Source organism: Megalobrama amblycephala, linkage group LG17, assembly GCF_018812025.1.
Source record: "Megalobrama amblycephala isolate DHTTF-2021 linkage group LG17, ASM1881202v1, whole genome shotgun sequence".
In the NCBI taxonomy this organism is placed as follows: domain Eukaryota; kingdom Metazoa; phylum Chordata; class Actinopteri; order Cypriniformes; family Xenocyprididae; genus Megalobrama; species Megalobrama amblycephala.
This window is the reverse complement of record NC_063060.1, coordinates 41,484,953-41,497,972: the sequence shown is the minus strand read 5'-3', so window position 1 is coordinate 41,497,972 and position 13,020 is coordinate 41,484,953. Positions and strand designations below refer to the sequence as shown.

Sequence of the window (13,020 nt, the reverse complement as noted above, 5' to 3'; positions counted from 1 at the left end):
TGCCTAAATTAGGGCTGTCGCGATAACCGCAATTTCGTAATACCGCGCTTTTGACGAGCCAACCGCAGAACACTGCAAAAACCGCAGCAACCGCGATATTTGCATGTTTTCTATTTTTTGAAAGGCTATGTCCTTCTCGTTTTACACTTCATACACGTGTACTAAATATTAAATAAGGTAATAATGATAGCATAATGTGTACCATGGTGATTTGTACAGAGGCTCCGTAGATTTGCACTAAACAAGCCTAAACAGACAGTGAATGTGAGAGAGATCGACTGAGCGCGTGCGATTACCTGCGTCTGTCCTTCAGGCCGAGACACAAGTTATATTCGTGAAAAAAAGTTGTCGTGTCCAAGGATAGCGAAATCTCTGCCTTACCATCGAAGCATTACTGGTCAGCTGAGCCTTATAAAGTGGCGCTCAACGTTAAATGATTTCAACAGCTTGTTTAATTTCATCTCTCTTTGAATGAATCTGCGTTTTTGAACGTGCAGTTGAATGAACGGTTTAAAGACTCAAAGACAGTCCCTTGCCTCCACCTTGTGTCACAACAATGTAACTGCACTGACTGACAGCCCGTCTAGAACGCCGCAGAGATGAGTAACGTTAGTTCTGCTTATACTCGTGAAATATCAGCAGAAAGTCTTGTTTAGTCAGATTCGAGGATCGAAACTAACTATTATACATACAACAATAGCTCTACCATCTTATTGTCAGGTTTATGTTCTGTTTTGTAGACCCTTATTTTGACATTCTCTTTATTTCAATGCTCTTTAGTTTCATTATTGAATATGACCTCTCTCTTTCTCTCTCTCTCTCTATATATATATATATATATATATATATATATATATATATATATAATGGCGGTAATACCGCATATCGCGCTATTGAGCCACTCAAAAATACCGCAAGGGAAATTCCTTAACCGCGACAGCCCTATCCTAAATCAGTGCATTAGTTAATGATGCCCCAAAATAGGCAGTTAAATAAATTTATTAAAAAAAATCTATGGGGTATTTTGAGCTGAAACTTCACAGACACATTCAGGGGACACCTTAGACTTATATTACATCTTGTGAAAAAGCATTCTTGGGCACCTTTAAACTGTCAAAAACACACACACTTCACAAACTCAGTCTGTGAACGTAAACAGCAGAGACAGAAATCGCATGTGTATATTAGATTATTAGATCTGTGGCACATAATCCACTGCGTCTTCAGCGGCTCAGATGTCGGGAGTAAATGAAGACTGTTATGTTCACTCTTACATCCAACAACAAAACACCTCAATCGCTTATGAGACATTCTTGATGCTACAGCAGCTCCGGCGTCGAGACAATGGCGGACTGTGTACAACTCGCTCAGGGCGGAAACTATGCTAATACAACAGCACTCGTGGGCGGGGCCTGTACAATGTGACGTCAAATGAAAATGAAAACAGCTTGTTCTATGAGACCGTTAAGATTTTATGGGGATCAAAAAAAGGAGTGGGTGGTTTTTTACCACTATAGGGTGGTTGTGTACACATTGCCACACATTTATGTTCGAACACCATGTAAAAGTGAATTTTGCATAATAGATAATATCTAGAAAAAAAAAGATGCTACATTAATTCATGTACAATTTTACAAAGCAATAAAGAGGAAATCACTCTATACCTGTTTGGGCTCCTCACTATATCCCAGCAAGCCTTCAGAGGAGAAAAGCATATCTTCCACTTCTCTCTTTTCATTTTTGCCCGCTTTATTCTCCTTTGAAGGTGACAGATAGGGGCAGAGTGGTGGGATGGCACTGGCAGTGGAATTTTGGGAGCAAGAGAGTAAAGGATTATGGGAATAGGTAGAGGTTAGAGAGGATGAGACTGGAAGGTGGAGCAGAGGCTCCATTAGAAGAGTATTCTTGGTGCTCAGCAGAGAGGAACCAGAGGAGATTGAGCTCATCGTCGTGGACGACAGAAGAGATGAGGTGGCCAGAGTGGAGGACAGGCTGGTTGGCTGGAGTGCTGGACATGATGAGGTGGTGGAGGTCTGATTGGCCCAGGATGGAGAGGTGTACTGATGGAGAGACAACGCTGAGGGCGCTTGAGCCAGAAACCGGTTTTCCAGCCTTGGACTGGTATAGTTTCGCTGTAGTCTGGCATCCGTATTCACCTTCAGATCAGACTGAAGAGGAGCCGGAGCCTTCATGTCTGCTTGCTTGAAGGAAGGAGAAACATAGAAAGTGTGTTTTTGTCCAAAGACATTGCAAATGTTAAAAATACAATGCTAATCAGTAATTCTTAAGACATGGAATAAAATATGTTTTGGAACAAATTAGATTTTTAAATAAGAAATTTGGAAATACAATAACCACAAGAATGTTCTCTTAAAGGGATAGTTCACCCAAAAATGAAAACTCCGTCATCATTTACTCACCCGGATGTTGTTCCAAACCTGTATGAATTTCTTTGTTCTGCTGAACTTAAAGGAAGATATTTGTAAGAATGTCAGTATACCAAACAGATCTCTCCCCCCATTGACTACCATAGTATTTATTTTTCATACTAGGGCAGTCAATGTGGGGAGAGATCTGTTCGGTTACTCACATTCTTACAAATATCTTCCTTTGTGTTCAGAAATTCACACAGGTTTGGAACTACTTTTATATCCATAAATGTAAATATATGAAAAGTAAACCCCACTTTAACTTTTTCAAACAAGAATTGAAGATGTATTTAAATACAATTTCAACTTCTTTTAACAAGAAAGCAATAAAAACATCCAGAATTTGTGCCATGTTTAATATTCTTCCTTAATATGTTTGTTTCTTTATTTATTTGCCCTCTTCTTTTCTTTTCTTTTCCATTTGTTTTCTCTTCTTATCTCTTCTCTAATTTTTAGGATTATTGTTCAATACATTTAATTAAGTTTCTTACATATTTCTTCTGTTTACTGTTGAACCATAATTTCTTTTTGTTTGAAAGATTGTTTATATTTTTTGTATGTACCGACTTGCTATGTTTGTTAATATTGCATTAAAAAATAAAAATAAAAAAAGGTTTGGAACTACTTGAGGGTGAGTAAATGATGACAACATTTTGTTTTTTGTTTTGAACTATCCCTTTAACAAAAACAGAAATGTTATTTTTTTTAAAAACATGTCAAACAAAGTCAGTCTTAATCTTCTTAATCACAGAAGAAGTACTCTTTCCATCTTTTTAGGAGTTAAACAAGATCACGCAGGCTCTGGTGAGTATTGTGTTTCTGTAGATAATCTTAAGCAATTGTGCAAACTGTCACAGCTACAGTCGGGAGAAGGGTGAAGTCCATCTGCCATGGAAAGATGTTACCCCTAATGGCTATATGTCAACCCTGTCACAAACTGTAAAGAAATAGTTTGTGATTTTAGATCATTTGCCTTATTTTAGTTAGGCTCTAGTATCTAGCAACACCAGAAAAACAAAATATCTACCACATGGGATAATAATATTAATAAAAATATGGTCATTCTGTCAACTTTTCTGAGATTTTCTGTCTGAAGGTGGTGACAGTTCAGAATCACTAGCTTTGACAACCATGGGTGTGTCTTATGCAAACAAACGCAATGTAAACACAGCAGGGAAATCAAACAATAGCTTTCTCCACTCCTTTCACCCTTTCACCGAGTTTATTTAATTCAAACTTCTTTGAATACTGGTGGGAACATTTCCCTATACATTGCATATGAAATTATGTGAATTTGCAGTGTCTTGTTTAGAAAATGAAGATGAAGGCCACGCCCCCTTCGGATAAGAATCTCTATAAAGTGCACTTCGCAGGGACAAAGTCCTCTATCTTAGCTGATAATGAATGAAGAACAATAATGTGCTTTCGCAATGTCGGTTCCTTATTGCCACATACAATACAAAAAACATCACCACTCCCTCATTTCCAACATTAATGTTTCAACTGCAATCAAAAAATATCAAGATGTGTCGTGTACGCACGACAGAAACACCCATTGAGCAGTGATTATAGACATTAAAGTTACACAGCTCTAAATAAACTAATGCACGATTATTATGTGCGACAGGGTCTGTTCAGTGTTGCGACTAAAAATAAAGAAAGCATGTAACTCACCTTGAACGCTTTGTGACCAGGTATTAGTGTAAAATGAAGTAAGCCGGTGAGCTGCTGGTTGTGTATAACCAGTAAAACTTGAGAACTTCCTCACCTGTCATCAGGTCATGTGTAGCCTATGTCACTACCGTAATGAAGCGAATACAGATGCATTATAAAGGCTGGATGAAGCGTCTCAGATTTACAGCAAGAAAACCCTCCGGCTCTCCAGTGGTTTTAGTTGACTTTTTAACAGGACTCCTCCATTAAACTGGTATGTAATCAAACGTAGTTTAAAAATAACAGCTGATGCAATTTATTTTAAAGGGAAAACAGAAACTATTAGTGAATAAAGTAGCCTATTCAAATTTTTATTAGTAGGCTATTCAAATCCAGTGACCCACTTGTGGATGGAGACGATATTTGCATTCATTCTAGCTACATTTTAATGACATATTTAGCTACTTAACATCTGGTTTCTTAATATTGTATGTATTGTAATTTAGTTTTTTCATTTAAGATCAGACCCACTGGTGAACTTGCAGAGCCATGGTCTAGTCTAGTGAACAGATGCATGAAATAAATAAAGAAATATTAATAAATGACTTTATGCATTAGAACAATAATAACATCCACTCTAACACCAAATAGTTAATGAAGAACCAAATAGTTTAAATGAGCAAAATTACTAACAACATACAACCTTGTTCAGTTTGTGCCATTGTGTTTCATTTTTTTAAACTAATGTGCTTTGAAAAGTAAATACAAGTGAATTTAGATTGCTTTTATATTTTACGTAAGCTCATTTTAAATGTCCGCTTTATATTTCCTGTTTAAAAGTCTAGTTTTCTTGTTTTTTATTTTCATAAGACTGATGAAGTTGCCTTTTTATTTGTTTGTTTTGTGGGGCACTATAATTTAATCTTTTTTGTACATGTAATCAAGTTTATTTTCAAATTTTCTTGTATTGAACCCCATGTTATTTTTCACTGATCAATTATATATTTGCAAATACTAATCTAGCATCTAGAAGTTCCTTGATCTCAGAAAACTGAATAACTAAAAGGTTTAAAGATTGTCTACGTGGTTGTTGAGAATCATTTTGAAGTTTTCCTGCTTATACACCACCAGATGGCGCTGTTAAAGCTGTTCCTCGGGGCTCTTCTGCTCCTTCAGTTTGCTCTGTTGGATGGAGCTGAACCTCAGAACCTGAACTGTCCTGCATTTGGTGGCGTTCCCGGGACTCCCGGACACAACGGTTTGCCTGGTAGAGATGGGAGAGATGGAAGAGATGGAGCAACTGGACCCAAAGGAGAGATGGGAGAGCCAGGTTTGTGTGTATTGGAGAGAAAATGAGTCTTAGATAGTGGTTTATTTAATTCCTACATTACTGCCTATTATTTTTGCTCCTCTCTTACAGGAGTGAGCGTGCAGGGACCACCAGGTAAAGCAGGACCGTCTGGGCCAGCTGGAGCCAAGGGTGAAAGGGGACTCCCAGGTCAACCAGGTATTAAACAATATAGTAATTTAGATATTTTAATGCACAGTTTAAAATTCCTCAAGTGGAAATGTGAAGACTTCAGAGTCCTGTAATAATTATGCATGAACAACAGCCCTGTCCAGTAAATAATTATTCTTTATTCAGGGTCTCCTGGAATGTGAAAGTACAGTTCTTGAGACCTTGAAATCTGAGATCCAACATCTTAACGCCAAGATGGCCATGATCGAGAAAGTTGCAAGTGTCAACCACTTCAGAAAAGTTGGACAGAAATACTACATCACTGATGGCATTGAGGGAACCTTTGATGAAGCCATAAAAGTCTGCAAGGAAGTTGGTGGAACAATGGTTTTGCCAAAAACTGCTGCTGAAAACCAAGCGTTATTGAAATTAGTATTATCCAGTGGTTTAAGCGTTAAGAAGCCATATATAGGCGTCACAGACAGAGTAACAGAGAGACGATTTGTGGACACTGACTGGGAAAGCAATTGACTTTTACCAACTGGGGTTCTGGTCAGCCTGATGATTATAAGGGAGCACAAGACTGTGGTGTTATAGAGAACTCCGGCCTTTGGGATGATGGCAGTTGTAAAATGTAGTACGCCCTATTATATGTGAAATTGACAACAAATAGAATGTATACAAAGTGAAGAATAAAATAATCCATATTCCAGTATTCTGTTAACAAAATATGTGATATTATGTAATGTTTATAAAATCTGCACAGCTTAAATTCTATAGACTATAGTATAGCATTTATTCCAGTATAGTGGGTATACATTATATGTAAGGGGTGTGCATAAGACAAATGACATAAACCTTCATAAATTTTGATCCATGACACGTGTTCATGAATATGAAGGAGGTTTTATGAATGTTTATGACAACTGTCGTTAAGTGTCATTCGCTGAAAATTATGTCATGATTTAACTCAACTCTCAGATGACATCCTGTTGTGAGATGTCTTTCTTTCAATCAAACACAATCAGAGTTGATCATAAAAAATATTCATAACTCTGTCAGTGTCTTTATAATGGGAGTGAACTTGACATTAGCAAAACATCATAACCTGTCATAAACATGACATAGCAGATTAATTATCAAACTTAAAAAACTACTTAGCTTTATGGGTTAACATTACATTACATTATTTTGGTAACACTTCAGTATAGGGAACACATATATAAACGATTAACTATGACTTTTCCCTCAATAAACTCTTAATTTACTGCTTATTATAGTTAAATTGTTAGGTTTAGGTATTGGGTAGGATTAAGAATCTAGAATAAGATCATGCAGAATAAGGCATTAATATGTGCTTTATAAGTACTAATAAATAGCCAATATTTTAGCCATATGAATGCTAATAGTAATAAGCAACTAGTTAAAAGACCCTAAAATAAAGTGTTACCATTATTTTATAACAGTGTCATCTTTTTTACGAAATTTGAAATTGTCTATTATCTGACCTTCTGTTGGAGGAAACTTAAAAAAAAAAAAAAAAAAAAAAAACATGAAATGAAAAATAGTCATGACGCTGTTATAAAATTATTTGTCAGAGTATTGTCACTTAATGACATTTTAATGACAAGTTCAAGTTAAATTTGTACCACTGTAGTTGAGCTCAAGATACATATTTATGACACTATTATAATGGCCTCATGTCAAAACCAACTACATGACAGTTTAATGTAATGTTAACCCATAAAGCTAAATGATGTCAAGTTGTCATGACAAAGACACTGACAGGTTATGATGTATTGGTTTATGTCAAGTTGTCATAACTCGGACATCTCAAACAATGTCATCTTTGCATTAAAAATGACATAATTGAGCGAATGACACTTAATGACAGTTGTCATAAACATTCATAAAACCTCCTTCATATTCATGACACGTGTCATGTCAAGATTATGAAGGTGTCATGTCAGTCTTATGCACACCCCTTCAAGTAAAGTGTTACCGTATAGGGTTTACTAAGTTTGGTCTTTTAATGTCGCTGTCTTTAAGCCACGTTAGGCGTTTTCTTTTTATCCTTCGTATCTCCAAAAAGTCTTTAGTTTTATAATATTTATAAAAGATGCATACGCTGTACCGAGTCTTTACGAAAACAGCCGAGCGTCTGGAGGCGTGTCCTGTAAGCGGAGCTAAAGAGTGACGAGTACGCGCAGCTTTTGCATAGTGATCGTCTGCAAGCTATCAATGGTCAATTAAATTTAAACACACACGATACACCATCGCATTATCTATGGATAACTTTTGAATCACTATAATGAATATAGCATATAGTGAATGATGAATAATGAATTTATGATTCCACTACGTTCGTGTTGTTTACATTATATGCACTTAGTCACCTATTGCCAACAAAACAGACATTTGAAGCAGTTTTACTCACCACCTGCTGCTCCGACTCATGACCGGGATCAATATCGCTGTGACCGCTCCATCTTTCAGTTTCAAATGATCTGTAAATCCAGCGTGGAACTGGGCCTTGTTTATAAAACTATAAGCGCTGAACCTGAGGTCTCGAGCAGCCACGGAAAAACACAAGATAGTCTCCATTAATTTTAACCAATAAAAAAGTGATTGAAACTATCAGTTTCTATGGTTATTTTAATGACAAATATCAAGAGCGCATCAATGTAATGCATGAGCACAAAACTCTCAGCTCCATTGGGTTCTTTGGGAAGCAAGGTTATCTTTCCCTCACAACCAAAAACACACTTCTTTGGTGACATTGTTGATTTCATGAAGTCCTGTGACCTGTGCAGCACTGCCGATGACTTCCGTAAAGCCGAACGAAGCACTTTGATGGCATGCCCTTGCTCTCTCGCTCTTCCTGGAGAAGTGCCCATACAAGGAATCCGACCTTTCTGATGTCACACAGGCACATGCTTGGAAAAAAAGACTGTGAAGTTTATGAGGATTTGGAAGAGTATTTTTGGCACAGATTTTCTGTGCCAAAAATACTCTGTCATACGTCCAACTCGTGTTTTGAAACTTTGGCCATGTTTAGCATGAGAATCCAACTCTTCAACAGTGTAAATAAGTCAGAATACACGAAATAGCATTACACCACCCCTTTAAGAAATTAACTCACAGTAATGATGAGACAACTGCTTTCTGCCCCCTAGTTGCACGCGCATCTCTGTGATGACGTTGCACGGAAACCCGTCTATTCAACTGTTCAGTGTTTTCAAGCATATAATGTTTAATTTATGTTTCTGACATTTAAATACAGATAAGTGCTAGCAAAAACATTTATTGTTTGTAAAATATACACTGATGTTTATGGAAGAGGCAATAACAACTATTTCAAAAATAATTTGACGACTGATAAGGTCTATATGTAACTATAAATTTTACTCTAATCTTAGAATATTATAGGTGCAAAATTAATAGTGCCCCAATATTGTCGTCTTTTGGTGAATTTCTTAGTTTTGAAGCTTGCCTGAGTGAATTTTACATATTTAAGTAGATTGGGCACAATTAATTAGAAACAAATTGTGTTACTTTGTATAACTTTTTTTTAATAAAGTAAACTGAACAAGCAGCAAAAAATCATTTTTACAGTATTAATAAATTTACAAATCTGTGATAGTAATATGCTATTAACAACTTCTGCCGGATGTACGGCCGTTACCAGAAGCCAGTTGTTATAGTTTATATAAATTTGTAAATAAACTCATCACTTTGCTTTGCTTCAGAAGGCCTTTATTAACAGTTATTAGTCGTGTGGATTACTTTTATGATGGATGGATGCACTTTTTTGGACTTCAAAATCAGGAGGAGCGCCATTCATTATAAAGCTTGGAAGAGCCAGGATATTTTTTGAATGTGTTTGATTGAAAGAAAGTCATACACCTAGGATGGCTTGAGGGTGAGTAAATCATGGGATCATTTTCATTTTTGGGTGAACTATCCCTTTAAATTCAGTCATTTAGCATATAATTTTGAAGGAATAGTACAACAGGGTGTCCACATATGAGAGGTTGGGAGGGCCTAAAAGCACATTGCACATGCGCAGCATATCAGTTTTTCATAATATGAGATTGACAACAACAAACCCCTCAGATTTAAAGCAAGAAGACCTTCCTCTCTCCAGTCAGTTGTGTGATTTTAGTCTTGCGGACTTGTTTGGCAACAGACGCTGGCTGTCATCTGGACTCCTACATTAAACTGGTAAGTACCTGAATGTTATTTTAAAATAGCTGAGAACGACTGCAGTAAATTAATGAAAGAAATAAAAAACAGGAACAGTGAATCACAAAAGTGGCTTGAACTTATCCAGTAAAGAAACATTTTGAATGGATGGCAATAACACATAATGCTAAAATGGTAGGTGGACCCTGTTGTGAAGCAAGAAAATCCACGTCCAGGTACTCGCATAGTTCGAAGGGTAAAAAGCCTTTATTATAAGACAGGGCAACATCTTAAAAAAACACCAACGCGTATTTTGTTTGTGAGTACCAGATGCGCCTCTGGATGATATATTTTCCTTGAACACATAATGCTATGTGTTAGTGCAATAATGCCTTTACCCATGTAGAAACTTTTAGAAGTTAGGTAATGATCATAAATAAGTATTTAAAGTTACTGTGCATTGTATAATTATAACAGGGAATTAAATGAATTTAAACCAAGAATTACAAACTGATCAGGAGGGCAATTTTGTCTCAATATCTCAAATTTTGCTAATGAAAAGACTTTGTATGGGAACTTGTGTCTGTCTGCAAATAAAAAAGCAAATATTTCCAGTTTATCCCCCATACAAATCCTTTCCTCTATATTCTCACGAGACTAATGGAATTATTATTGAATGTTTTTCTTATATGCTCTTCAGCATAACCGCATAGAGGCTGTTGTGTGTCTTTTGATCCTAACACCTTATTAACCTTATCAGGGGCGTAGGAACCACTTTGACATTGGGGGGGACATTTTGGCCATTATGAATCAACGTCCATACTCACTTTATTCCTCTTTACGGCTTCTGCTTATTATAAAGACAATTGGATAAATTGTGCAGCTATAACTGTGTGGGTGTGTTGGTATTGGTTTGTATGTGTGTTATAAAAAATTGTGTGGGTGTGCTTGTAATATTTGAGAGAGAAAAACTCAACTGTACTGCAAATCATAAATCCAAACACTGTGTGAATCAGTGGAGTTTTGCTGGCATCTAATGGGGAAACTTTGGCACTGCACCCAAACAAACTGACAGAAAGCTATTTTTTTGAGATATCAACCTCAAATTTGGAACACAACTTTTTTTTTTTTTTTTTTTTTTTTTTTTTTAGATTTATGGCTTTTTAGTTTTAGAGTTTACTGTTTAAAATTCTGTTTCATAAAAATATATATATTTTCTATAAAATATTATTAATATATCATTTTTGTAAACATCAAGATCTATAACTTTTTTTTTTGGTTTCACTTTTTAAACTTAGTTTGGCTTCAACAAAAAATCTGCCAAGGGTCTTCTTTAAAATAAGACCAAACTTAAGTTTGGGCTCCCAATATTACAGGTTTTATGACAGTTTTTTTTTTTTTTTTTTTTTTTTTACATTTTTGATATTTTTGTCCTCTACATTTTAAAACCTCACCTCACACCCTGCTGTGCCACCTGCCTCTCCTTTTGTCTCGTCCATGGCTGCATCATGGCTCTCCTAATAAATTAACAAATGTAGCCAATATGATATTGCAAACAAAGTAATAGTGGACTTATACATGGTCAGTTATGTTTATCGTGGGCTCTTCTGTATGTGAAAAATTTATAAAAGGCAAAAACTTTCATAGTCATCATTAATTCCTTTTAAGACCTCACCTCACAACCTCCACCTGTTACTTCATGTGCCACTCCTTCCTCACCTGCCTCTTTCCTGATAATACCAGCCTTCTCCTGATGACAAATTATATAATTTTTTAATGTAAATATAGGCTTGGTAAATGAAGGTTATGATGTCGCCCTGTCCTTGTGTAAAATGTGTTGTATTATAACTATTTACACTAACCTTACTCTTTGTAAAAAACTTCAGCAACGTTATTTCCTTTGGTTTTATTTTTTTCTGTGGTGGCATTATGCTGAAAAGAGATGACAGAACGTTTTACTTTTGCTAAGGTTAACACAGAGAAATCGATTGCCCGCTATATGGCTATCTACCTAACGTAACGTTAACCTCCTCTCGCAAAGCATAACATACGTGCCATACAAAATTCCACTGTTGATTTAATGTCATGCCTCGTATCCATAATTCAGTTTTAAAAAGCTTGTTAATTTAAACCGCTTGACTGAGACTAATTTACCTCATACAAAGTCGAGTCGTTCAAAGCTGGTGCGCACCAATAACGTATTTGAATGTTCGTAGTGTAATGTTGACTTCTCTCTACCAATCAGATGCTCCGAGTCCGACTATAGGTGAAAAGTGAAGAATATGAAGCTGGTGATTGGCGAATGGTGATTATTCAAACATGAATGAAATCACTCTGGGTTTGACTGACAAAACCGAATATCTTCTTCGTCGCGTATTCAAAATAAAAGTTCAAAATGTACAGTTTTTGTTCCTGCGGTGTATAGGCTAATTTTTGGGTGGGACACATGCAGCATTTTCCAATATTGAGGGGGACACGTCCCCCCCGTCCCCCCCGGTTCCTACGCCAGTGATTGAGACGATGAATGCATGTATTGCCTCTGAATTTGCGTCTGAATAGCGCGGGCTCTGTGGGCGTGGCCGCATTAGCGGATAATGAGCTGAATCACGGACTTCTGACATGGCTCTCTTTTCATACAGATTACATAAACACAGAATGTTTGATTTGACACATTTAAAACCTGACATCTTAACGTTTTTTTAGACATAAGTTTAATTTTTCTGTGATTAGTATACACTAAGTTACAGTTCATTTTGTGAGAACTATCAGATTGGACTTCGTTCAGAGGGAGAGGAGAAATCACGCATCATGTTAGTTTTCTTTATTTTACAAAAAGCACAACATTTTGTTTTTACTCTGAGTGTATACAAATAAAAGAAGATATTCTATAGTTTCAATTGATATATTACTTATGTCTCTATGACAAAAAATGACGGAGTATTTTAAGTCTGTTTTGCTGCAATGTGAAAAAAAACCTGCAAAACGCACCGGCGCGTTTTCAGACCTCAGAGTGTTAATGGAGTAATTCAACCAAAAGTTAAAGGGTTAGTTCACCCAACAATGAAAATTATCCCATGATTTACACACACTCAAACCATCCTAGTGTATATGATCTTCTTTCAGTCAAACACAATCAGATTTATATTAAAAGATTAACCATGATTTGAAGCTCCCAAAAAGAAATTCCATCCATCATAAAAGTAATCCATACAACTCCAGGGGGTTAATAAAGGCCTTCTGAAGCGAAGCGATGGGTTTTTGTAAGAAACATCTTCAAATACTCATCAACACCGT

General features: G+C 36.3%; 2 protein-coding genes and 1 pseudogene across 2 annotated transcripts in view; 2 read left to right on the top strand and 1 right to left on the bottom strand.

The window, feature by feature from the left end:
- The window catches only part of LOC125250515 (telomerase protein component 1-like), a 47,641-nt gene extending 43,398 nt beyond the window's left edge, over positions 1–4,243 (bottom strand). Inside the window, 2 exon segments of the mRNA XM_048163148.1 lie at positions 1,665–2,201; positions 4,104–4,243. Of these exon segments, the coding sequence (XP_048019105.1) occupies positions 1,665–2,192 (528 nt within the window). The 5' untranslated portion in view covers positions 2,193–2,201; positions 4,104–4,243.
- A 9-nt stretch (positions 4,244–4,252) lies between these two features.
- Positions 4,253–6,214, top strand: LOC125250525 (annotated as a pseudogene).
- A 3,453-nt stretch (positions 6,215–9,667) lies between these two features.
- The window catches only part of LOC125250524 (mannose-binding protein C-like), a 177,858-nt gene continuing 174,505 nt past the window's right edge, over positions 9,668–13,020 (top strand). Inside the window, exon 1 of the mRNA XM_048163158.1 lies at positions 9,668–9,765. The gene's annotated coding sequence lies outside the window, so the exon portion shown is untranslated. The remainder of the gene's footprint in view (positions 9,766–13,020) is intronic.